Source organism: Indicator indicator, chromosome 1, assembly GCF_027791375.1.
Source record: "Indicator indicator isolate 239-I01 chromosome 1, UM_Iind_1.1, whole genome shotgun sequence".
In the NCBI taxonomy this organism is placed as follows: Eukaryota; Metazoa; Chordata; class Aves; order Piciformes; family Indicatoridae; genus Indicator; species Indicator indicator.
This window is the reverse complement of record NC_072010.1, coordinates 57,798,142-57,824,496: the sequence shown is the minus strand read 5'-3', so window position 1 is coordinate 57,824,496 and position 26,355 is coordinate 57,798,142. Positions and strand designations below refer to the sequence as shown.

At 35.8% G+C, this 26,355-nt stretch overlaps 1 protein-coding gene across 9 annotated transcripts in view; it reads left to right on the top strand.

Moving 5' to 3' along the window:
* DOCK9 (dedicator of cytokinesis 9) overlaps positions 1–26,355 on the top strand; it is a 113,170-nt gene that overhangs the window by 29,440 nt on the left and 57,375 nt on the right. For all 9 annotated transcript variants that reach the window (XM_054390377.1, XM_054390385.1, XM_054390393.1 and 6 more), the window contains exons 6-27: positions 366–461; positions 1,111–1,245; positions 4,390–4,564; positions 6,272–6,339; positions 10,229–10,303; positions 10,401–10,541; positions 10,905–11,105; positions 11,241–11,363; positions 13,610–13,692; positions 14,117–14,239; positions 15,556–15,635; positions 15,716–15,903; positions 16,028–16,093; positions 17,618–17,710; positions 18,000–18,123; positions 18,469–18,590; positions 19,987–20,073; positions 20,694–20,783; positions 23,843–23,958; positions 24,069–24,138; positions 24,279–24,404; positions 24,536–24,607. In XM_054390377.1, the coding sequence (XP_054246352.1) occupies positions 366–461; positions 1,111–1,245; positions 4,390–4,564; positions 6,272–6,339; positions 10,229–10,303; positions 10,401–10,541; positions 10,905–11,105; positions 11,241–11,363; positions 13,610–13,692; positions 14,117–14,239; positions 15,556–15,635; positions 15,716–15,903; positions 16,028–16,093; positions 17,618–17,710; positions 18,000–18,123; positions 18,469–18,590; positions 19,987–20,073; positions 20,694–20,783; positions 23,843–23,958; positions 24,069–24,138; positions 24,279–24,404; positions 24,536–24,607 (2,454 nt within the window). The remainder of the gene's footprint in view (positions 1–365; positions 462–1,110; positions 1,246–4,389; positions 4,565–6,271; positions 6,340–10,228; positions 10,304–10,400; positions 10,542–10,904; positions 11,106–11,240; positions 11,364–13,609; positions 13,693–14,116; positions 14,240–15,555; positions 15,636–15,715; positions 15,904–16,027; positions 16,094–17,617; positions 17,711–17,999; positions 18,124–18,468; positions 18,591–19,986; positions 20,074–20,693; positions 20,784–23,842; positions 23,959–24,068; positions 24,139–24,278; positions 24,405–24,535; positions 24,608–26,355) is intronic.

Sequence of the window (26,355 nt, the reverse complement as noted above, 5' to 3'; positions counted from 1 at the left end):
GTTTACTGAGTAGATGTAATTAAATGCATTTTCCCTCTTTCCCCTATTTCAGTGGGATTTATATTGAATAATAGCCCTCTAGAAGTTGGATCATCCTGTTGGCCATAGAGAAAGCCTATATAAGTGGCCAAGTTACCTATCAGCAGTTAGATGAAGTGAATCTTATCGCTGATCTTTAAATAATTAAAAAGCTACATAGTTTCAGCAGGTACCCACAGTACGTTATGAACATACATCAGTACATTATGAACATAGCTATTCCATCCTTTAAAAATAACTTCTGAAATTCATGTGAAATACAACATTTTCAGAATGTGATGCAAAACTGTCCTTCCCCACCCCCATCTTCCTTTCCTCATCTCCAGGATGCAGCATCTCTTGGGTCTCAGAAGGGTGGAATAACAAAACAAGGATGGCTGTACAAAGGCAACATGAATAGTGCCATCAGTGTGACAATGAGGGTAAGTTTAAAAGCGTCTTGCCTGTGGTAAAAGCTGAACACCAAATTTAAATATCGCTGTGCCTTTGAGAAGTCAGTTTGTGTGTGGTTTGCTTCTATAAAAAAATAATGTGAGATCAAAGAAGGAAGCTTGTATGTAATTTATAGCTGTAAAATCTTACTTTCCTTTTATTCTACTTATATCAGGAAAAAATGCATAGAATTCCAGTATGTGGGAGAAATACAGTACTTTAAATAATTTTCTTATCTGGTGTGTTATTAAGAGCACTCAGGGTTTTTTGTTGTGGATTTTTGTAAACGAGTTTTTATTTGTATTTCTTCTGTATTTAGAAACAAGTTATTTTTACAGTTATCACAATAAATATTATGTACAATATTATGTAGTCAGTTATACTTTCCAATGAATCAAAAATATTTTCATATAATGTACAATCTTGCTGCAGGTTTTAACGTTAAATTTATTTTGTTTGGTTTTAAAGTAATGATTTGTGGTTTGTTTTCTGAGGATACTGATTAGGCTATGCATAAATAAAACATTTTCTTCTGTAACCTACCTGTAACCTACCAATAGCCCTTATGGATTTCATAATATGAAACTGTTTAATAGTAATGTTGTAATTTATTTTTCTCACCTCCTTTCTTTTCGCTAGTCATTTAAAAGAAGATTTTTTCACTTAACCCAACTTGGTGATGGATCCTATAATCTCAATTTTTACAAAGATGAAAAAATATCAAAAGAACCTAAAGGATCAATATTTCTAGATTCATGCATGGGAGTGGTTCAGGTAATTATAATTTTTCTGCCTGTTCGCCAGTTAATTATGTATTTGATAGCAAATGGATTTTTTTTTTTAAAGTACGGATAATTTTTGTGGAATGTAGATAAAGTACCTCTTACACAGAGGAATAGTTAAACATGCTGCTTCTTGCAGAAAAACAAGTGAAAAAGATTTTAAAGGACAGGAGGCTAAATTTTAAGAATCATTCTGAAAAGAGTATAAATTGCTAGTTTATGTCAATTACATATCAAAAGTATCAAACAATTTTAAGAAAATCACACAACCTGCCCTCAACCTTAAATTGTATTATGGTGATGACAGCACAAAATTAAAAGTAATTTCAGTTAAATTTTGTGCTTAAATGAACTGTGCAGTGTTTTGCATAACTTCTTGTGTGGGATTTTTGTTGTGGCAATTGTATTAAATTCATCCACCCTTCCAGATGCTTTCGTTTGACCTTTATAATGTTACTTTTATGTTCTTTTCTTTATTTTAGAAAGTTAAGGGCTTGGGTAAAATGTTTGTCAGTATCAAGTGCCAAAGAAAAGATTTCCCCCCCGCATTGTGATTGTATTATGTATTTACAGTACAGCATGTAAATATTTTGTTAGGCACAGCATACCTGGGAAGAACTTGTTTTGTTAACCTGGATATAAATAGGTGAAATTTAATTAAAAAAATTCTTTAATGATGTGTTTTTTTAGTATAACGTATTTTGAAGATCTATGCAGAGAGAGAAAACAGCTTTATAGAGGATTATTTTTTCCAGATACTGTAATAATGTTTTTGGATACACATTTTAATAGGTAGTTTGCATAGAAAGTTGTGTATTGTAAGTTCTATATACAGATTTAAACGGTTTTTTTGCCTTAGGGATACAATTGTGGCCAACTCCTTGGAAATTACTTTGATAGGTAGTTTTAAAAAAGGTATCAAACAGAAAGTGGTTCTGAAACAGTTAGAGTCTTTGTCTTGCACTTAAGATGTAGCTTTCTTTCTGCTCTTCAGCTTCCTCTGCTTTGGCACCTCTCTCACGGTATAAATTCTCCATCTTCTGGGCTGTTTCTGGCCCCTTTTGTTTCTCACTTTGGTGGTGGCTTGGTTTTGCTTCTCATGTCTGTGGTTCTATACAGAATGTGAGCACTGCAGCATTAGTTTACATCATCAGAATACATGGAGATTTTCCCAAGTTACAAATGAAAGGCAGGCACTGCAGCAAAGGGAAGTTCTAAGTTCTAAGTCTCCTGGGGAGAACATCCCCAGACACCAGTTCATGCTGGACAGGCCATACAGCTGGAAACCGGTTGGCAGGAAAGGAACTTGGGGTCCTGGTGGACACCAAGTTGAACCCAAACCAGCAATATGATTTTACTGCAAAGGCTAATGGTGTCCTGCTCTTTATTATGGTAAGCATTGCCAGCAGATTGAGGAAGGAGTTTCTTCCCCTCTGAGCAGCTGAATAGCACTGATGAGGCTTCACCTGAAAGCCCCTCTTCTGGGCTCTCTAGTAAAAGAGTGACATGGACATACTGGAGAGAATCCAGTGAAGGGCTGTGAAGATAATAAAGTAACGGAGGATGGAGCATCTGTTCTGTGAGGAGAAGGTGAGATTGCTGGGACTGTTCAGCTTGGAGAGAAGAAGGCTCAGGGGGATCAATATTTATAAATACTTGAAGGGAGTCTCCCTCTCTGCAGATATTCAAAACCCACCTGGATGTGTTCTTGTGTGATCATGTCTAGGTGATCCTGCTCTGGCAGGGGGGTTGGACTAGACGATCTTTTGAGGTCCCTTTCAACTCCTAACATTCTGTGGTACAAAGAGGACAGAGCCAGGCTCTTCTCAGTGGTATTCAGTGCCAAGAACAGAGGCAATGGGAACAAAATAAAACACAAAAGGTTCCCTCTGAACATCGGGAAACACTGTCGCTGTGAGCATGACCAAGAACTGGCACAGGTTCAAGCAAGGTTATGGAATTTCCATCTCTGGAGATACTCAAAAGCTGCATGAGCGTGGTACTAGGCCAGCTGTCTCTGAGTGGCTCTGCTTGAACAGAGAGACTGGACTAGATGGCCTTCAGAGGCCACTTCCAACCTTTAGCCACTCTGTGATTCTGTTTTTTTTAATCCTGAAAATCCCTTTTTTCCTAAACTCTTCATTAAGTACTGTTGCATGTTTTCTATTCCGTAGTTGGAGTAACCTGAAATTTCTTCACACCCTGTCAGAAGCTTCTTACTTATTTTTTGTTACTGTTTCTCTATTCTGTAGCAAGGAAGATTTTGGGCTAATACTATTTAAAACTGTATTTTGTATCCTTAGATTTTATAGTTGGCTTGTGTCTTGAATGCCATATTGTACTGTACAGTACCATCAGTGTTCATCTTGGCATCTAGAAAATTGAGGCAGGTTATGGATCAACCAAAGTCAGTCAGTGCTCACTTCTGTGAAGCCAAAAAGTCATTCAATGGCTACATTAAAGAGGTTGGGAAATAACCATTTTCCTCACTTGAATTTTTAGTGACAGGTAAATAAATGAGATTTTGAACTATAAAATCTTATATATAATGGTCCTATTCCAGATATGTGCTTTTATATTATTTTGTGTTATGTACTGTATCCTCTCTGGCTCATCTAATTTTATTCATTATTCTACTGTTACTTTTTATTGGTGTTGTATTAGCATCTAGAAACTCATATTGGGGAAAAAGCGATCTCTACACAGTAGAAATTTCGCTTCCATTTATGTAAGAGAAAATTAAATAATTATAAGGACCCTAGCCACTGTGTAAATGAGTCTCGTTCAAATACTAGTGGAACTTCATGCTTTATTAAATCAGTAGATCTTGGTTAGCTTCACTTTTAGATGATCTGAATACATGAGGACTTGATGTTTGGAAATTGGATTTTTTGTTTTTAAAAGATGATTACAAGTGGAACAATGAGAGAAAACTGGGAAGAGGGCTGTTACCTACCTACTTGTTGCAGCGCTACAAATAACTTGAAAGGGTCAAATACAAGAGAGCAAATAATGTAATTGTAATGCACTTTTCAAAATATCAAACTGTTTTTGCTAAAAGATATGAAGTACACATAACTTCCTTTGTGAGTAGACAGCATGAAAGGTAGCATAAAGATCTTTTATTTTGTTACAGAACAATAAAGTCAGACGTTTTGCATTTGAGCTGAAGATGCAAGACAAAAGTAGTTACCTTTTAGCTGCAGATAGCGAACTTGAAATGGAAGAATGGATAAACACTCTAAACAAAATCCTTCAGCTTAATTTTGAGGCAGCAATGCAAGAAAAAAGAAATGGAGAGTCTCATGAAGGTAAGCAAGGTTTGTAGTGATGATAATACCATTATGTGACAAAGTCTGCATACATGCCTTTGGACCAAAAGGTTTTACTGTAGCTAATTTTTTTTTTTGTTTCCTTTGGTCATAAATATTACAGGCTTTTTCACTGTCTGAACTGCTGAGGGTTTTGACCTTTTGGCATTAAAACGGCACTGTTCTGTATTGATTCCAGTTGAGAGTTAATTCCAGAAGAGACAGACTGAAATCAGAGTTGGGGCTGTTCAGTCTGGAGAAGGGAAGGCTCTGAGGTGACATTATTGTGGCCTTCCGGTATCTGAAGGGGGCCTACAGGAAAGCTGGGGAGGGACTTTTTAGGCTATCAGGTAGTGATAGGACTAGGGGGAATGGAATAAAGCTGGAAGTGGGTAGATTCAGACTGGATGTGAGGAAGTTCTTCCCCATGAGAGTGGTGAGAGCCTGGAATGGGTTGTCCAGGGAGGTGGTTGAGGCCCCATCCCTGGAGGTTTTTAAGGCCAGGCTGGATGAGGCTCTGGCCAGCCTGATGTAGTGTGAGGTGTCCCTGCCCATGGCAGGGGGGTTGGAACTAGATGATCCTTGTGGTCCCTTCCAACCCTGACTGATTCTATGATGATATAATGAGCCTAAGGAATTCTAGAAAAATAGAATTCACAATGAAAAATGAGGATGGAGGCAGTTTAAGGAAAAAAGAAAACACAGGAACTAATTGTGAAATGTGTAAAATGCTGCTGAAAATGGAATGATCTGTTCTGTGGCCATTGTAGGTAAGAGTAAGGAACTGTGGTTGCAGAGAGTGACTTAAATTTAGATGTAGCTCCCTTGACCATAAATATTTCCCTTAAGTACTGAAATAGATTGCTTGGGTGTAGAATTTTTTCTGTTGGAGGCCTTTAAGAATAGGTAAGGCAGTTCTGTGTAAGGAATGTGACATAGATATAACTGGTAGTTTGGTGACAAAATGATACTCTAGATGCCCTCTTGTGCGTGTTTCCTCTTGAGCGTGGATGGTCAGGGCAGCTGGTATGAAACCAAATGTAATGCATACTCAGAAGATCCTGAAGAGGTTATAAAAGATTGTTTTGCTTATGCATAGCACAATATACCAAAAGAGGTCATTGATGTTTAAAATCTATCACAGTCTTTGGTGAAGATTGCTGGAATGTAACATGATGTTTGAAGTTAAAGCAAATCGGAAAAAGAGAAGCCTGTAGCTGATATTTTAGTCAGTGGTCCCCATTGAATTTAGAATGCAAAATGCTTATAGCTAACTCAATGGTTCCTTTGTAAATCCAGTAACCGTTGGAGAGTAGAGCTGAGAATCTAATGAACAAAGGGAACTTGTTTTGAAATCAAGTTACAATGCATGGTGAAAAGAGTCAAGTAAATTTGTGCTTTGAGTATCTCCTTCCCTTATTCAGTTCCTCAAATTAAAATTATTTTCTAGCTGAGATTAGAAATAACTGCCACTTCACCATTTTATGTAACTGGTTATGTCCTGCAAGAATTCATTGTATCGAAATGAAATGAAGTTGTCCACAACCTGTTTATGTTAATAATCATAATTTTTGAGGAGATAGGAATTAAAAATAATTTTAAAATTCAGAAATCTAATAATTTTTGCTACGGGGTTTTGTAACTAGCCTGGGGTTTTTTGTTTGGTTGAGTTTTAAATTTTCTTTTAATGTGGCTTTATGATTTCAGATGATGAACAAAGCAAACTGGAGAGCTCATCAAGTAGCTTTGATAACTACTATCCTGAAATTGCAAAGGTAATACATATTGTAAATGCCAACTCAGCATGTGAAGTACTAAACATAAGTTAGATGAACTTTTAGTAAAGGTAAGGTATAGGTAAAGCTTCCAATCAGTTTGTGGTAATTTGAAAGCTTAGAAACTCTTCTGTGAATGGATGTGGTTATTGAGTTTCTTCATTTGCTGTTTTTGGAAGCAAGCTAATTACTGTCTTCAAGTTCGTTATATAAATCTTGACATGCCATTTAAAAGCAACATGTTTTGTTAGTTTGTTTTATTTTGCATGTTTTATATTGTTTTATTGCATTCAGATAAGTTCTGTTCTATTTATATGAAAATCTAGCTGTGCTAAAGTAAAGTTTTATTTTTATAGTTAGAAGGCACAGGAGCTTAATAGCAGTGATAATGTGAAGGTATCTTAAGGTGCTTGAGTTTGTAACAAGCTGGTAAGTTCATGAGTACTTCCTGTGTTGCCATAGAAATAGTGTCTTCCTCAGCCCATTTGCAGACTTCTTTCTGTTAAATTAGTGCCTTGTGGTTGCAATAAGCTTTGAGAGTTTTCCAAAGGAGAAATTTTAGTCAAATCACCTAAGTACTGGAGCTGGTGATCTTTTTCTATTGAAGTTGCAAAATCTAAACTCCCCATGACTTCCTAACTCTTCTGTTCTCTGTGGGCATAGCCTGCAGTCTTAAAACTTTTCTGCCTGACCATGCTCTGGAGTGTTGTCCCCTTTTTTTTCTGAAGATCTCTCTGACCTGGTAACTACTCCTGAAGGGAATGTGGCTTTTAAGCTGAGAATACACAGTAAAAGTCTATCTATTACAGTAGCTAACATAGCAAAAGATTCAGAACGCATTAACAGGCTTTTAGCACTCAAACTGGTTGGCTGACTTAATTCTTTCTGTTACTGCTTTGTAATTAACTTAGCACATGTACACAAAAAAGCTATTACGTGATAATGTAACAGAACTGTAATTGGAAATTGATTTGAATTCTGATGTATGTATATAATCAGTTTTTCCTTGGAAGAGCTGTAAGCATCAAACAGCATACTTAGATGGGGCTATGAGAATTTATTTCAGAAACAAATATAAAGTGAGATGCTCTTATTGTATAGAAGATTTTTCTTCCTTTATAGTCAGTCACTCTTTGGTTCCCTGGACTTCCACAAGGAACTTGTATTCAGGACTGCAGCACCTGCATATAGATTTAGTACTACAAAGGCTGCTTCCTGTTTCCATAACCTTCTGATCAGAGACATGCAGCTCTTTAGGCTAGCTGTTTTTCTAGCATGTTATTTTCCTCAACTCTAAATACTGGCTTTTTTTTCCTCCTGTGTCTATAATCTATTTAAGTTTCTGCTTCCTTCCAGAGTATTTAGGTTTTCCCATTCTAGTTTGTCTTCACTAAATATTAGCTTTCAAGATAATTTGCTCTAATGTATTTTTCTAGCCTCTTTACCCTGAGAATTACAGGGAAAAATCTGACCATTTGCATTATTGCACTCTTTGTGCCTTAACGTGATTATATAAAATGCTGTTTGTTTTGAGGATTTATTTGTGTTTTATTCTTTCTTTCTTTTTAAGTCTTGTGAAGACTTAAAAGGCATTGAGCCTTCTTTTTTGTTGGTTCTTGGAGGAGATTTTTGCAATAGCTGACCTCATATCCTTACACAGAAATTCCTTCAGGGGTAATTGTGGAGCACCTGACAATAGGGGGAAAAACAGTCTTCCTAGGAAAGGTTTAACCCTTGTTGAGTACATGTCCAGCTTTTATTTTTCTATCAATAGCTGTTAGTTTATAACATAAAGTAAGCAAGACTGTATGGTGTGCTTCAATACAGAGATATGTACACATATATGTCAGTTTGTCGTCCCTAGTTCATGTTCCTTTTGTCTGTAACTTAAGTACTGACAGTGAATGTATGGGTTTTGGGTTTTGCTGGAGTTTTTTGGTTGCTTTGGGAGTTTTTTTATTGTTGGTTTTGTTTGGTTTTTTTTTTTTAATCTTCAGAGAAAATAAATTAGACCGCTACCTTAAATAACTGTGGCTGTCATGATCAGTGTGTTTAAGTGCCTCCTTAACCATTACGGTTCCTAGTATTCCTCAAGGTAGGAGAATACTGTACCAGATTTGCAGATGAGGAAATGGAATTACAGAGTCACTGCTGTGCTGTAGACAGGGTTTGTTGAACACATACATTTTCAGTTCCTGACCTCTGACTGATTGCCCTTGATCTGTCAGCCAAAAATGCATATTTTTGTCTTGTCTTTAGTGCACAAGACACCAAAGAATCTAAAACTATTCAAGATGTTTTAACTGAAATGTTTTCTATCTTGCTCCTAAGACCAGATCATCTTCATCTCAGTTCTTGCTGCTGACTATTCCCTTTCCAAAACACACATGCAACCTTCTAGCCATCTTTAAACTTCTTTGCTGGTTAGTCCTGTATTTCTCAATCATGCCAGCTGTTAAAGAGCAGCCTATACTCTGCTGATAGCGAGTGTCTGGGTTGTCTCTTTCACGTCTGCTCTTGTCTTTTCTCCTCTGTGTCTGTGTGTGTTAAAGATAACAATGAAAAGTAAACGAAATCCATTAGAGCATTTATACTCCAAATCACATCTCAGAAGTTCATCCTCTGTGATGTGTCCCTTAAGTCGAATTCTTTCATTTTATTATTTCCAACCTTAAATTGGATTTGAGCGCTTCAAACTTAAGAGTTTTGTTTTGGATATTTTTTTTTCTCTTGAGACATAGTTGGAGTTTCTTCAACCTCCAGCAAAGCAGATGTACACAGTAGGTCACATCCAGCTGATGGTCAGTAAAGAACATTTTGGATTGGTAACTTCTTTTAACTGATCCAAAATTAGACCCCTCTTTGCAATGCAATACTTTCTATCCCTGTTTAGCCAGCTGCTACTTTGGGTATGGCAGCTCTCCTACATGTGTAATTTTGGTGCATGCAGATGTCCATTTGTCATGTCCTGTGACTTTAAAAATCCTGGAACACTCTCTAAATAATACCTTTTTTTGAAAAAACAACCTATACGTACCATCAGTTTTCACATTATATTATGTTCCACTTTGGTTTTGTTTTACTGTTAGTTGGTAGGGACCCAGAAATCATAGGCAAGATCAGCGTACAGTGTACTCTGCAAAGTAATTTTGGAAATTTTGGGTTTTTTTTTTCCTTCAACCCACAGGAAAACCACTTTGGCAGTAGAGTTGAAGAGAAAAACCCACTAAACGAAAACCAAAACCTCAACTCTCCCACCCACCGCAAAAAAAACCCCAACAAACAAGAAGTCCAAACAAAAAACCCCCAAAACCGCACCACCAAAAAAAACCCCAACCAACCAACCAAAACCACAAAAAGAAGGAAAAAGAAAAAGAGCTCTGATGGTGTTTCTTAATTTAGGGTAACCTGTTGTTTCCTGAGTAATTCTATGGTCTCAGCATAATTCTACCTTTAACCTAAACATTACTTCTTCTTTTCTTTATTTTTAGTTAATTAAAAAAAAAAAAGATAAAATAGTGTTATGGAAGTTACTTAGCACTTTGCCTCCTTAAATAATATATGAGCTATTCAGGAGTATAGTTTGTAAGGTTACATGAGCTTGGAATATTACATGTTGCTGATGCACATTTTTGTGTTTTGAGATGTGGAAAAGCCTTTAGAGAAGAGTCTTCTTTAGAGAAGAGTGAGAGTCTCCTCTAACTTTCTGTTCGGATGTGGTGGAGCAATTTAAACTAAGAAGTTGCAAAGCTCATTTATGGAGAGAAGATTGTGTGAATTAAAAACATGCAAATATTTGAACATCAGGAAAAAGAATGAGTTTGAAAACACTTTCACTTATGTGATGCGAAGCCCTTTTTTTTGGGGTTTTTTTTTTGTTTTTTTACAGAGTACCAGAGAAGCAGAAATGAAGTTGAAAAGTGAAAGCAGAGTTAAACTTTTTGTCTTGGATCCAGATGCCCAGGTTAGACTTTATAAAAGGAAGCACGTTATTTTATTTTCTGTTGGTCCTTTTGAGATCAGAAACAACTTACCTTAGTTTTTCTTTTCTCTTTTTATAGAAACTTGACTTTTCTGGTATTGAACCAGAACTGAAGCCATTTGAAGAGAAATTTGGAAAAAAAATTCTTGTTAAATGTAATGATTTATCTTTTAATTTGCAAAGCTGCGTTGCAGAAAATGAAGAAGGACCAACAACAAATGTAAATAATTCGTCTAGTTGTTTCCTCTTAATATTGTAATGAGTATCTTAATATTTTGCTGGCACCATTGTTAATGGCAAGAATTCCTTTCTGTGATTGCAAAACTTATATTGTAGGGACTTTTCTACTCCTTTAAAGCAAAATTAGAACCGAAGTCCTATGAAAAGTAACTTTGCTACTAATCTTGTGTTGTAGAAAGTGGAATTTTCCTTTTACTGTTTTTTACACCTTGTCAAAAATATCTGGAATGATGACTGTGTATAAGTGTTTATAAAACTGCTATTAATTTTGTCTCCATACACATTTTTTGGAGTCATATCGATGCCAGCAATGACACTTAATTATTTTTTTTCAAATGTCTAGGTAGAACCCTTCTTTATCACATTATCACTATTTGATATTAAAAACAACCGGAAGATTTCAGCAGATTTCCATGTTGATTTGAACCATGCCTCAGTAAGGCACATGTTGTCAAGTGCATCTCAACAGATGATGAATGGCAGTGCTGATAGTTTACATAGAATTCAAGACGTTTATGAAACTGTATTACAATATCCAAAGCAGGTAAGAACTACTAACTTGCAGGATTAGTAGGATTTTGGATGCAAGTAGGGAGTTTTCCTGTATCCTTTAGATAACTTTCTATTATGTAAAGTGTGTGTGCATTTTTCTCTTAATTTATTAATTCTTTTTTCCTAGGGAATATTCTCTGTCACATGTCCTCATACTGACATCTTCCTTGTGGCTAGAATAGAAAAAGTATTACAGGGAAGTATTGCCCATTGTGCTGAACCATATATGAAAAGTTCGGATTCATCAAAGGTACATTCTATTCTTTTGTAGCATGGAAAAGGTGCCAAGGCATGATGGGTTGATTGGAAATTAAGGCACATCAATGAAAAGCTTAGTTCTTTTATAGAAAATTCAGATAACTGCATGATTTGGTTTAAGTTGTTGTTTTTCCTAGTAACTGTTATGAATGGAAACATTATAGATTGTATGATGCATTATTAGAAAACACTTTTTAATAATGATAACATAATCTGTAGCTTTTATAATGGCTTTAAGTAAACTGATATGACGGAAGAATACTCAACTTCAATGTGAAAGTTGAGTTGAAAATCGTTGAATAAAGAAATGTTAAGTATAAGTGAGAAATTAACTGTATGTGTCTCTTAGCTAATGCAGCCTATTCATTATGTCATTGCTGAGTTTTCTGTCCTTTTTTTGGTGACCATAGTTTACTGTAACTTTATCTTCCTGCTTGTTTTTTTTTCCTTCAGAACCATTTTGCTCATTAACCCTCTGTTTTTATGGATAAAATGCTTTGTAGCCCTGATAGAACTCCAAATAACTGAAACATCTTAAGTCTACAGGAGTCTAGGATGACCTAACATTTTAATGCTTTCTGAAACATCCTCAAGAAACTCTGTCAGTTAGTGCTGCTTGTCTGTCACTCAAGAAAGCATTTTTAATTTTGTTGGCTTACAGTTGTGCTTAAATAATTGGACCAAGATAGTAGGGGAAAAGGTGTTGGGTTTTTATCGTAAGGATTGTCAGCTACTCTTGTCATTCTTCGTGTTTTCAGCCAGTGAAAGGGCAGAAGGATGGGTTAACTTTCAGTCTCTGCAGAGGAACAGTGTGCTTTCCTACCGACGCTAAGTTACATGTAAAAAAACCTCTATTTGTCACTCGATCTTAATATAGATCAGACTACTGATTTGCTTTTCCAGGAATACTTGAGATTATTTTTCAGCTATCATTGGAAAACTGCATATTTTAGGAGTTTGAAGTGTGTTGACAGTTACTGAGTAACTGGTTTTTCTGCTCTTGGGCCTGAGCCACATGGGAAGGTTAATTAAGTCCAAGTGCTCCCAAATTTGATGCTGAGTGCTAGGCTTGTGTTGCCCTGTACTCCAAGAGGAACATTCATGGTTATATTAACTTACGCTGTCCATTTCTGGTATTCATTTGGTTATAATTTTATACAGCTGGACACTTCGTTTGATTACTTCTATTCCCTCCCTGCCCCACTGCAGTTTTTGTTCTCTAGGATAACAGTGTATTTGAAGCAAAACAGAACAGTACCAGCTTTATAGACCTTCGTGTATGTCAGTGCAATGAGCAGGTTCTATATCCCTACAGATTTAGCGTTTTGGATAAAGGAAAACGGAAGCAGCAAATTCTATAGCTTAGAGATGACTTGTCCCCTTGAACACTGAATACATTGAGTGAATTAGTGATGATTACTTACTCAAGTTTTATGCCTTTGAGTGCAATTTTCCCTCTTTTATGAGAAAGGATAATGGAGAAGTTGGCTCAAACAACACACTAATAGAAACAGCTCTTCAAGGTGTCGTAACATCTACAGCATAGGTCAGGGATAATACTCAGGCAGGTTTACTCTGTAGTTTTCTTCCTCTGACAAACAATTTTGCCCTGTGTAGGCACCTTAAGGTCTTTTTTAACCAAAGTGATTATATGATTCACTATGAGAAAGTGTGGGTTGTTTTTTTTTTTTTTTTGTTTTGTTTTAAAGAGAGGCCCACTGCTCTGTCAGGAGCTTCTACTTGAGCTTAAGTGTTTCAGCGTGGTGTTGAATATTTCAGACTGTTGGGTTTCTAGCTCTGATGCATTTTGGTTCTATATAATGGAATTGTTTGTTCACTGAAAAGCTAACAAAACCACAAATGTGATGTTTCAATGAAAAAAGTGTTGCAATGTCCATACTTAGGATTGTCCATGTGATCTTGCTACAACTCCTCTCTATGATGTGTGTGTACCTGTAACACAAGATTTGTTGCTTAATTATGTATGTATTATTTGGAATATAGATGCTCTGTGTTTTCACCCATGAAGTGCTGTGAAATCAGTAGGCCCTGGTTAACCTGAAATTAATTGTTAAAGAGATATTCTCATTTATCTTTAATTCACATACTTAGAATTGATCTTCTAAAGAAGATTTTTCCAATTCACATTAATGTTAATACATGAATTTTTTTTCTTGTGTACTAATGATGAGAAAAATGTGCCTTTTAAAACATGATTACTTCTTATGTCTCTTGCAGGTTGCACTGAAAGTTTTGAAGAATGCTAAGCAGGCATGCCAGAGATTAGGTCAATATAGGATGCCTTTTGCCTGGGCAGCTAGGTAAAGAGAGATCTTGTCAAGCTCTGGGTTTTTTTTTTTTCTAACTTTCTTTAAAATTATTTTGTGAATCACACTTCTTGTAAAACATAATGTGCTATCTAAAAATATTTCTTGTTTTACTTTCAGTTTGTTTCATGACAAACTTATGCTTCATCTCAATAGTAGCAAAAAAGTTAGAAACATCCATTATATTTTTATTCAAACTGTTCAATATTGCTAACTGTTTTCTACTGTCAGTGGTTCACACTTGATCTGTTACTGAGCTATCTATACATTAACAGTCACCCACACTGATAAGAATTATTAAATGATTAAAATGAAGGATGCAAGGATGCTGCAGTATATTTTAATTTATAATAAATTTCCTGAAGTGAATTTCAGCACTTTCATAAACTCATCTGAAATACAAGATTTTGACTTTCAGGACACTATTTAAAGATGCCTCAGGAACCCTGGACAAAAATGCAAGATTTTCTCCTCTCTTCAGACAAGACAGTAATAAACTTTCAAATGAAGACATGCTGAAATTGTTAGCAGATTTCAGGAAGTAAGTTGAATTTTCCCACTTTAAAACAAAAAAATCCAAAGAAACCACAACAAAACCAAATGAACTGCAAGCCCCATCATTCTTTCCTATGGTCTTGAACTGGAGCATCTAGTCTTTTGATGTAGATATTTATGCATTTTACACTTCAAATACAGAAGTTCTATAAATTCCATTTCTGTTATGGTACTCTGTTGATGTAGTTGTATTAATTTGAATGATACCTAATGGCAAAAGGCTTGGGCTACATTTTTTCTGAATCTAATAGAATCTAATAAGGGGATTTGTAATATATCTTTTAATTGCATATATCTTTAATTGCATTTAGCAAGCTGCTTAAAGTTTCAGTGACATTTATACACCATTTGAATTGATGTGTACTGATACGCTTTGCCATAAATAATAATACGAAAACTGAAACTAATGTAGTAGATTAGCCTGACACATCACATTGTGAATTAAGGAAATGCTTTTGGTTATTTCAACATCCTGTTTGTGGAGTCATATATACAGTATATGACAGGAATTTTAGTAAGAAAGAGGTTATAGTGTCTAAGACTTAGCTATTTGAATTAGAATCCAGACTTGAACCAGAAAAAGTTGTTTGCTTCACACATGGAATTGCATTTTGGGAAAATCTTTCATCCATTACCTCTGCAATAACTTAAAAAAATCATGCTACTAATTTTGCTAATAAAAGGTGCTGCACTGGTGTTTTAACATGGAAAATGATCCTAATTACAATTTAATTTCTGAATTAGCGACCTGATAAACATCTAAGATATTTCATAGTGGGCTAGTTACTAGTAAATATTTTACATTGTGAGTTATTACTCTAGAAAAGGAGGAGGTAGAAAAAAATTAGAGTAGAAGTATCATTGGTTTTCTTCCAAGTTGACCCCATGTACAATAAATTCTTGTCACTGGCCATTGAGATTTAAAAAACTAACTTGTATGTCCCCTCTTTGCTGCAAATGATAATGAGTTATATGGCAAACAATATGTATCTTTAACAAAATTTTTCATTTTGATTTAAGGTAGGAAAAACATCGTGCTTTGTATTAATCTTTTCCACACTAGTGAGTAAAACTTTACTGATTTTCAGAGTTTTTTTCCCCTTTGTTTTTGAGAATGTAAAGGAGAGGAAAACTGTGAATCTAGGCAAAAAACCAAGATCAGATCAGTCATACATATTTCATACTCCTATTTCAGGATATTACTTTTGCCTCTGTTTCCTATTATCTCTTTTTTCTGGCATGTGATAGGCTAAACGGAAAACTGACTTAGAGTTTTGGTTGTTTTTTTTTCCTTTCCTGTAGACCTGAAAAGATGGCCAAACTTCCTGTTATTTTAGGAAACCTGGATGTTACAATTGATAATGTGTCACCAGATTTTCCAAGTAAGTATTAATAAACACTATTAGATGGACACTTAGGCTTTTTCTCTTCAGTTTTTTATTTTTTTTTAATGTATTTTCAGATTATGTTAACTCATCATACATTCCCATGAAACAATTTGAAAATAGTACGAAGACACTAATAACGTTTGAAATAGAGGAATTTGTTCCCTGTATACCAAAACATACTCAGCCTTTCACCATCTACAACAATCATCTTTATGTTTATCCAAAGCACTTGAAATATGACAGTCAAAAATCTTTTGCCAAGGTGAGTACAGGAGAAGTGTTATGTTCTTCTTTCTCAGGCTTGGTTAAGACTGATTACATGTTATATTTCTATAATGATCCTTATGATTAAGCATTTGGGGTTTTGTTTTTAAATCCTGCTTTAGGCTAGAAATATTGCAGTATGCATTGAGTTCAAGGATTCTGATGAAGAGGATTCGTTGCCTTTAAAGGTTAGTCTCTTGACTTTCGTGACTGATAAAGTAGTGATTAGTTAGCTAAGTAACACAGCATCACAGAATGTTAGAGGCTCAAGGGACCGCCAGAGATAGAGTTCAACCCCCTGCCAAAAGCAGGATCACTTAGGGTAGTCCACACAGGAATGCATCCAGGTGGGATTTGAAAGTCTCCAGAGGAGACTCCACAACCTCTCTGGGCAGCCTCTTCCAGTGCTCCATCACCATCACTGTAAAGAAGATTCTCCTCATACTGAGGTGAAACCTTCTATGTTCAAGTTTGTAACCACTGTTCCTTGTCTTGTTACTGTTCACCACTGAAAAGAGATTGGCCCCCTCCACCTGACACCCACCCCCTCAGATATTTATGGACATGGATGAGATCCCCTCTCAGTCTTCTCTTTTCAAGACTAAACAGCCCCAGGGATCTCAGTCCCTCTTCGTAGGGGAGATGCTCAAGTCCCCTAATCATCCTCGAGGCTCTCTTTTGGATTCTCTCCAGCAGGTCTCTGTCTCTCTTGAACTGGGGAGCCCAAAACTGGACACAGTATTCCAGGTGTGGTCTCATCAGGGCAGAGTAGAGAGGTAGAAGAACCTCCCTAGACCTGCTAGACACACTTGATGCACCCCAGAATCCCATTGTCTCTCTCGGCCACAAGAGCACATTGTTGTCCCATGGAGAACTTGCTGTCCACAAGGACTCCAAGGTCTTTCTCCATGGAGCTGCTTTCCAGCAGGGCGTTTCCTAACCTGTGCTGGTGCCTGATGTTACTCCGCCCCGATTCGGGACCTTGCACTTGTCCTTATTGAACTTAATGAGGTTTGCCTTTACCCAGCTCTCCAGCCTGTCCAGATCTTGTTGGATGGCTGCACAGCCTGACAAGGTGTTGGCCATGCCCCACCCCCCAGTATTGTATCATCAGTGAACTTGCTGAAGGTACACTTAGTCCCCTCATCCAGGTCGTTAATGAATGTATTGAACAAATCTGGATCTAGTAGTGTTTGGGTTAATTTATCTAGTTTGGGATGAAAGCTTTCTGTCCTTGTTTTGCATTTGGTGTAAGAGTAAATTCTAGATGACTTGCTTGGTTCTGATACTAAAGAACCCTTAGAGCGTTTCATTTCTTGATATCAACAAAAATTCTAAGAATGAAGTTGCAAACAAGGGTGAGGTGGCTTGTGTCTACTCTACAAGACAAATAGTTTAAGTTAAAGCTTTACATCAACTGCAGAGGTAAGCTCTGTGATTTTTTTTTTTTTTTTTTTAATGAGCTACAACAGCATATAAGAGGTGCCTGGAAGAAAAGGTGTAGAAAAATATATAGCAATTCTGAGGTGGAATCACAGAGTCAGCTCTGCTACACTGCAGACTATGGATTATATAATCTCCTGTCTGTGCAAAAGAACATGTTAAAGACAATTTAAATTATTCCAGGTCCTAGGTGAAACAGATTCTAAGCTCAGAGTGAAGAGTGATCACAAGGTTTTTTTCTGTTATTGTTTTGTTTTTCCTATTATTAGTGTATCTATGGTAGGCCAGGTGGGCCAGTATTTACAAGAAGTGCATTTGCTGCTGTTTTACATCATCATCAAAATCCAGAATTTTATGATGAGGTAAGCTACCTTTCCACCAAGGTAACTTTTACTGGTTTAGTTATTACATAAGTTTCAAAAATAGAAGAAAATATTTGAGGATTGCAAAGTTCTTGGTAATTATTTCGGTTAAATCACACACCCCCCCCTTTTCACTGTGAGTAAATTTTTCTTAGTTTTTTGTGTGTGATTGTTCATCTTGTTTTAAATAATATAAAGCCTCAAATTGCTTTTTAAATGTGCAGCCAGTAAGGCATGTCACTACTCTACCTGAAGACTTCTAGCGATGTTGTGATTCTTTGCCTTTCAGATTAAAATAGAGCTGCCCACTCAGTTACATGAAAAGCACCATTTGTTATTCACCTTCTACCATGTCAGCTGCGATAATTCAAGCAAAGGGAGCACAAAGAAGAAGGATGTTATTGAAACACAGGGTTTGTATGCTAATGCTTCGCTTTCAGTACCTTCTGGGGAGATTTTAGGAAGTCTGCTGAACTGGTAACCAGTGATTTTTGTGATCCATATAATGCTTTTTAATTACATTGTGCTGTCTGAAAGATTTCATTATTTCTTTTAATTTAAATGTTTAAAATGTTGTCTTAGAATGTCTGTCAACTGTATGTGTTTTTCAAGTTCTAATAGCTTGAGTTCAATCATTGGACCCTTAGAGTAATAGCTTGTTTTATGGATAGTATATCAGAAGTGTATAGTAAGGCTTTTGTAAGGGTTTATGTAATGATTCATAACATATTTAAAGTTCTTGCTTTCGTCTTCCATAGTTGGGTATTCCTGGCTTCCTCTAATAAAAGATGGAAGAGTTGTGACTAATGATCAACACATCCCAGTGTCAGCTAATCTTCCATCAGGCTATCTTAGTTATCAAGAAGTGGGTGTTGGAAAGGTATGTTATATAAAATTGCTCCAATCTTTCAAAATACATACACAGAGGTTTGGTTGTAATTCCCCTGTGTGGTAAGATTTGAGTAATTTTCTAGTAAAAATTCTTTTTCTTCGATAGTTGGAGTGCTCTGTAAAAGACCATCTGACTTAGAGGAATCAAACAAAATGAAGTAGAAATGGGAGACAAACCTTATTTCTGACTTTTACAATAACTTGAATCAACCTGCCCTAATATAGTTTGTTTTGTTTTTTGTTTTTTGTTTTTTTTTTTAATTAAATTCTTATTTCTGTTATTATTTAGCTGATGTACTTAGGGAATGTTTAATATAAAGTTTGTCTAGTTTTCTTTTTTGGAGGCAATAATTAACTGGAAGTTACAGTAACTTATTAAACTATTTTGAGTTTTATGAAGATATGCAAATAATCTGAAGTCCTTTACTAAATTTTTTTTAGCATTTCATGCTATCTCCTTTCAGTAAGTCCTTTATTCCTGAAAGTCTTATTCTCACATCTTGACTTCAGTGATCTTTATACTTCACTAGTAATATTTATGGTTGTATTTTTCAAAGCAGAAAGCTTGCAATATTGTAGCAATAAAAAATTGTATTGAGGAGGATGCAAAATGTAAAATGTGATAGGAGATTTGACTAAGAGAATGAAATGCAGAGACATAATTGACTCATTTGGGAGGAAGAGGCCTAAAATCAACAGCAAGATGTGCTGCTCTCCTCCTACCATCTTCTATTTTTTAAAGTCTGCTGTAAGCTTTCCAACCATCATCTCCTTCACATCTTCCATCTATTCACATTTTAAGTGTATCCTTTATGCCTCTGCTGTTTGTCTCTGCTCATTGCCTGTGGGTAGAAGGTTAAGACCAGCGTGACTAAATGTAGATCCAGCAGTAAAATCTCCCCCTAACTAATCATCAGGGCAGGCAGCTGAGTGTTCTCAGCTCTTTGGAAATGGGATGGGAAGGAAGCACTGGCTGCTACCTGTCAGTGGCCTATATTAAGACTTAAACTGTCCGTTTCTGTGGAAATTCTTGTGTTTTTTCTCAGAAAACTACTAGATATTTCTCGCTAGTCAGAAGTTTCTTTGCAGAATTGCAGGGAAAACGTGAAATCTGTGACTTAACAGAAAAGCAATTTTGTTAGCCAGTGAGGAAACTACTGTGGGACTTCAAAAAAACCAGCAACAATTTAAGATTCATGAATGCTTCTGGTAATATTGCCTGTATAATTTCCTTTTTTTTATGACTTTATTCATTGCACACATTTCCTCAACCTATTTTGTTCTGTTTTGTTTTAAAGTATTGTTTGTGGTACTATATACACAGTTTGTTTTGCTTTACTATACTGCGACATTATTTTACTTTTCCTCTACATATGTGCATGCAGCATTCTGGTCCTGAAATTAAATGGGTAGATGGAGGCAAACAGCTGTTAAAAATATCCACTCATCTGGTGTCAACTGTGTATACACAGGTGAGGTATAAAGGAAATTAAATTAGAGAAACTATTTGGAATGATGTAAGTTTGTTTTATGTGCATACGATATTTAGGAATTTTCTTGAACTTAATATGCTGATCTCTTTTCTGTCTCTTCGGCACTCTGCATGGTATGTGCCTTTCACATAAACTGTGAAAAACAGCTATTAAAAATGTGAGCCTTTTCTCTCACATTCCCATCCACTCCAGTCTGAATTTTCATGTTAGGGGAAAGGTCATCACTGTGAAACCTATTCACTGGTGTGTCTGCAAAGCAATGAATTCTGTTATAGCTGTTCATAAAATACATGTTATGACTGATTGGGATAAATAATATTAAATACTCTTATTTGCTACATGTAAAATTGAGATAAATATAGATGGTGGTTTTTATAATGGGTATTCAAAAATAACTGAGTTTCTTATGTGGATTTAAAAAAAAATAGTATTGCATGTTGGCTAAATTATTTTTGGAGTAGAGCACTTCAGTTATTTTTGAAGATGGAATCTGTGGACATGTATGGACTTCTATCTATAAATATTTTTGATGTGTTCTATTTTGGATTATGGATAGTAGTGTTCTCTATTGTTTAATTTGTTCTTTTTGTCTTGAATAGGACCAGCACTTGCATAATTTTTTTCAGTACTGCCAGAAAACAGAGTCTGGAGCTCGTGCACTAGGAACTGATCTTGTAAAATATCTCAAGGTATAAAATGGCAATGAATAAGAGATTATATTATTTGTTTATACTTTTGTGGAACCTTCAGATATTTTCTAGGTCTCACTAAATTGAATGTGCATGATATATTAAAAAAACCCCAACGAAATTAAAAAAAAAAAGCCAAAACAAAACCCCAAACCAACTCAGAAAAAACCCCACCAAAACCAACACAGAAAGATGCTTCCTGCCTTAGATAAATTTGTGACTGCAATATAAGGAAACCACAAGTAAATAACGAGACAGTATTGATGAGCCCTATGAGTGATAATTTCAGTACACTAATGGCTTACTTCATCAAAATAATCAAATTGAAATACACATAGGAATGGTAAGGAATAATGGCTCTTCATCTAGCATTTTGCTTAGGACATCATCATTGTCTTGTCTACAGTTCTCTTTCAGGGTTAGATGAATACAGTGTATGGTTTCCCCAGCAATTTGGTCTTAACCAGTAGGCCAGATTTTTAACATGAAGCCAAAAATTCGATCACCTTGAAAGTCTGTGTAAGGTATCACAAAAAATTCCTGATTTTCTTAGGCATGACAGATTTTGATGGTATTCAATTACGATGATAATTAATAAAACTGGACTCTCTACTCAAGACATTAAACTTAACTACTGAATGTGGCACACCTCTGAACTGGACTTGCTTTGTGACTTTGGTTATGTCAAAACCATGGGTCTGAGTCATCTTCCTTGTCCCAAGACTACTGTGATTTACGTGGGTATCAAACAGGACACAGTACATTAACAGCAGGGAGATAAATAAGTCTTTCTGGAAATAATTTTTTTTTTGTTCTTACCAATTTTTACTGACTTTCTCAGTCTTCTGTTTATTCTTACCATTTGGAAATTTTACAATCCCACAACATGCTGGCAAAGCATACAACACCTTAGAAGGGATCTGGCCATGGTAGCTTCACACCAAAAGAGTAAGGCAATGGTCAAATAATCTTGTAGCTGAACTTCTTCATCTCCCATGGTTACTTGGAACTAAGTTACTACAGACCCCTCCCACTTGGGCTTCTGGTACTAATGTTTTTTTGATAGCATCATCTCCCTGTGTTTCTCACTTAAAGTGATTCTGTATCATGTTCCTTGATTGGGAGCCATCCTTATTTGCCACTGGTTTCTGCAGCTGTGATTGCACAAAATAGTCTCCAATAAATGGCACTGGCACTAAGCCTTGTAGTGAAAATGACAGCTGGCTGCAATCAAAGACTTGATTCTCTTCTTGATATTCACAAAAGTCGTTAGTGTAGTGGAATAAAGTCAGATATTAAAACATTGTTTTAGGGAAAGCTCAAAAGAAGACTTCTTCAGATCAGTCCAAATTCACATAATTTAGTTCAGTTGTATGTGATCACATGTACTGTAATATATTTAAGTAGTTTATCCCTTTGCTTAACAACATTATATAATTCCAGCAAAATCTTGAGCTTTGATGACAAGACCATGTCTGAGAGAATAATGCAACTGCAGACCCTCTTTATAATTCTTGCTTGTTGTTAAACACCAGGGCACTCACCATACTGCATGAACATGTTCCACACCACTAGATTAACACATCATATTGACTTTATTGCCTCACTTTGTGGTAAAAGAAAACATGCTGTCTGCTGTGTCAGCTACAAATTACAGCTATTCTCAACTCCACTGGACCAGACTCTTGTCTAGCTAGGCCTAACAGGGACCGAAAAATACTTCTACTGTGTATGGAGAGCGCACCTTCTGTGCAGCGGCCTGTACCTACCTGTTCCAGACTTGTGTTAGAAGTTCTTGAAAGGTCAGCATTTCAGTTCACTGGTGACAGTTTCCTGCAGCTGATGTCTAAGCTAGAATGACAATGACACATCTTAATACTTTGGATTTACTTGTCTATGCAAAGTCAGTGTACTACTGGCAGAGCACCTTGGGTTACTGAACTTGACAAATGTTTTCCATTCTGTGTTTTTTTTTTTTTTTTTCTGCTCTTGGCCACCCTGACAGGATTTTGTTTAGGCAACACCTAATGCTTCTTACTAAAGGTTTTCTGAGAGTCACATAATTTAAGATGTTTATATGTTTTCCCTCATGTTTCATGAGCCCAAACATTAGAATCGTGTAAATTTGAGTTATCTGTTTGTAGTTGCCGCCTGAGATCTGAGAAACCGAAGGGCACAGCTACTACTGGCAGCCTAGGTGTAATTGAGTACCCAAAGAAGCAGGAGTTAGGTTGAAAGTCCACTTCAGAGTTCCACTTAAAATGGCAACTTTTATCAAAAGATTCCTGCAACCTGGACAGAACTGTGAACTGAATTTCCATTCCCATGTTTACCCAGCGCTCTGATATTCAAGGCTCACAGAAAAGGTGCTGTTGCGTATGACTGCTGTTTCCAAAAAGAGAACCCACAAACAGATCCGTTTTGAGTCCTGACTAGTGTGAATGTTCATGCAGGCAAACGTTCAAAGACAAGACAGATGGTTAATACTGAATGTAAAAGTCTGAAGTGTGTTGTCTGTAGGCATGCTCAGCAGATAATACTGGGTTTTGGGGGTGGGGATTACACTTCCTTTAACTCCAAGGAATTTTGTGGCATAAAGCACTATAGGATGAAATGCTGTACACTCCCTTTTATGGTTATAGTATCTTTCAGATGTGATGGAATGCAAAGGCGTATCATGAAGTAGTAGAGTGGTTAGTAATTTACTGTCTCCAGTTTGCAGCATTAGGTATTTAGGGATTTTAGTTCACTGTAATTTTTCACTGTAACTTATTACAGGTAAGTAATGTGTATGTTTTTGTGGAACTGCTCATAAAATCCTTTTAGTAAAACCTAATTTTTATCCCTGATTTACCTTAATGTAGGAAATACTTACCTAATGTTGGAAACTATTCTGGATTGCTTTCTGTGCAGTATTTCAGATAATTAACACCAAGTACTGTAAGCAGTGTGTATTTTTTGGAAAAAGACTTGCAGTAAATGTTACTGATTCAGAATTCTTGATTTAAATGCCACTGTGTCAAGGAAGTAACTTCTTACTTCTTACTGCTTTCTTTTAGAGCCTTCATGCTGTGGAAGGCCATGTGATGATAGCTTTCCTGCCAACTGTTCTAAACCAGTTGTTCAGAGTTCTCACTAGAGCAACTCAAGAGGAAGTTGCAGTCAATGTGACAAGGTAAATAATTTTGTTCTTCATAGAGCTTAGGTGAGGACTGCATTATCTGTAACTGAGTAGCATTTTTGCTATTGCAGCCATAGCTTACTTAGTTTCTGACTTCTCTTTAGGGTTATTATCCATATTGTTGCTCAGTGTCATGAAGAAGGCTTGGATAGCTACCTGAGATCCTATGTGAAGGTAGGTTAAAAGTAAATTAAATGTTCCTTTTTAAAAATTTTCCTTAAAGGAGTATATTTAAATTTAGTTGCAACTGTTTCATTTAAATTATCTCATGTTGTGTTATAGTTTCATATTATATTCTGTTTTTCTTCCCCAAGTATGCTTACAAAGCTGAACCCTATGTTGCTTCTGAATATAAGACTGTACATGAAGAACTGACAAAGTCCATGACAACAATTTTAAAGCCATCTGCTGACTTTCTTACAAGCAACAAGCTACTCAAGGTATATACCGAACTGCACTTTTTACTGTATGTTTTTTTGACTGGTCATAACTGAAGAATAGGAATGAACTGTATTGAAACAGTTGTTGAATGTGTATGGTAATTTTACAGAATGTTTTCTTTTCTTTGCAGTATTCTTGGTTTTTCTTTGAAGTTCTGATAAAATCAATGGCTCAGCATTTGATAGAAAACTCTAAAGTGAAGGTATGTCAGCGTTAGAATAATTTATTTTCTCTAGTCCTCTTTCTCCAATTGTGTATTTTCATTCCATATTTAAAGTTTTATGCTTACATGTTTACGCTTTATAAAAACTTTGTGTAAGAAAGTGAAGGAAAGAACAAAGCAGTGGGAGAAGTCAGTTGAAATACTAGATAGAAAAAAATACAGAACTAGATTCAACATTACTGCAAAAGGATAGAAATCCCTTAAAATCCATACAATAGTTCAATCTGTGTAAATCATCAGATACTTTACTGAGATTTCTTATTACTTATGGTACAGTCAAGCTTGAAGTAATAGATGATATTGTGGACTACAATGTAAGTACTACCCCAAAATATGTGAGCTTTTCCTGACTTGTACAATAGGTGTGAAGTAAAATTACTCTGATAATAGTGAAACATGGCAGTTTACAATCCTCCTGTATGTGAAAAGAAGCGTAAAAATTATTTAATTCTGTGTTATTTCCTATGCTGGAAGGAGAACATTAACATTTTAGAAATGGACATTTTTCTAACCATTTGTCCTATAAACAGTATTTTTCTTAGACTGGTGAGAGTTTTTTAATTGGTATACTTCTGTATTTAAAACAAATCTTAAAAGTTTCAAAGACACAGAAGTGTCCCATCTGATAAATGTACCATGGTGTTCTGAAATCTTTATGAAGTGTGTATTTAGAACATAAATGAAAATCTGAAGTAAATAGTGAGGAGGTAAAAATTAATGGAACAGTGATCAGAAAAAAACCTTCAGTAAACTGTATTTAAGTCTGTTGTGGTGTGGTATGATGTGTAGTGTTTGAGTCTTAGTTCAGCTTAAAGTGTCTGGGGATTTTCCTGTTTCAGTAGGTTTAATCTCTAAAGAAGTTACTGATCCATTTTTTATTTAAGAAGTATGTGAACTTCATCTGGTAATTGGTCAAACAAGTTTTTCACCATTAGGTATCCTCCAAAGTAGTAAAATCCTAGTAATAGCACTTTTTCTTAGCATATGAATTCAGAATAAAGACGTTTTACTGTTTATGCCTCTATTTTACTTTTAGTTAGAAGAACTAAATCGTATTGGCAGATCTTCTAGTAGATATCAAAAATGTCTGCCTTAATATAGTATTCAACTGGACTAATTTTAACACTAATTACTGACACAATTTGCAGAAAATTGAAGTAATAGAGAAGAGGAGCATGATTTATAGATTCAAGCTGATATATATCACATAAAGATAACAAGCATCAGCATTGCACACTGTAGAAGGTTTGGTAGTTAGTTTGGAGGGGGTTTTAGCAGTCCAAATTCAATAAGGGGAAAAATCTGTAACATTCATAACTATTTTCCCCACTGCTCTGGAATGCAGGAGGAGCTCAGTCGTTTTGTGAGGCTCACCATTTACTAGAAATGTTTTGTTATACCTTTCAGTTTATGAGGAATTAATGTGCAAGGAATATTTGAGTTCATCCTGTTGTTTTGCATTGGAAGAAGACCTCAAATTTTGCCTGTAGCATCATGAGACATTGGCTGCTGTGTGGTGTTTTATATAAGGCAATGGAGTTGTCTGCATTTAAAATGTAACAAAAAGGAGAGTGATCTCCTTTCTGTTACTAAAAAGAAATTTGTTTATTATCGGCTTCTAGTTGGAGCAGTAGTTCTGTAAATTCTGAATCCTTTATTGGCAAAAATAGGCCTTTAGTATAAGGAGGCAAGGGAAATGGTATTTACATGATATTAGTACTGTAGAT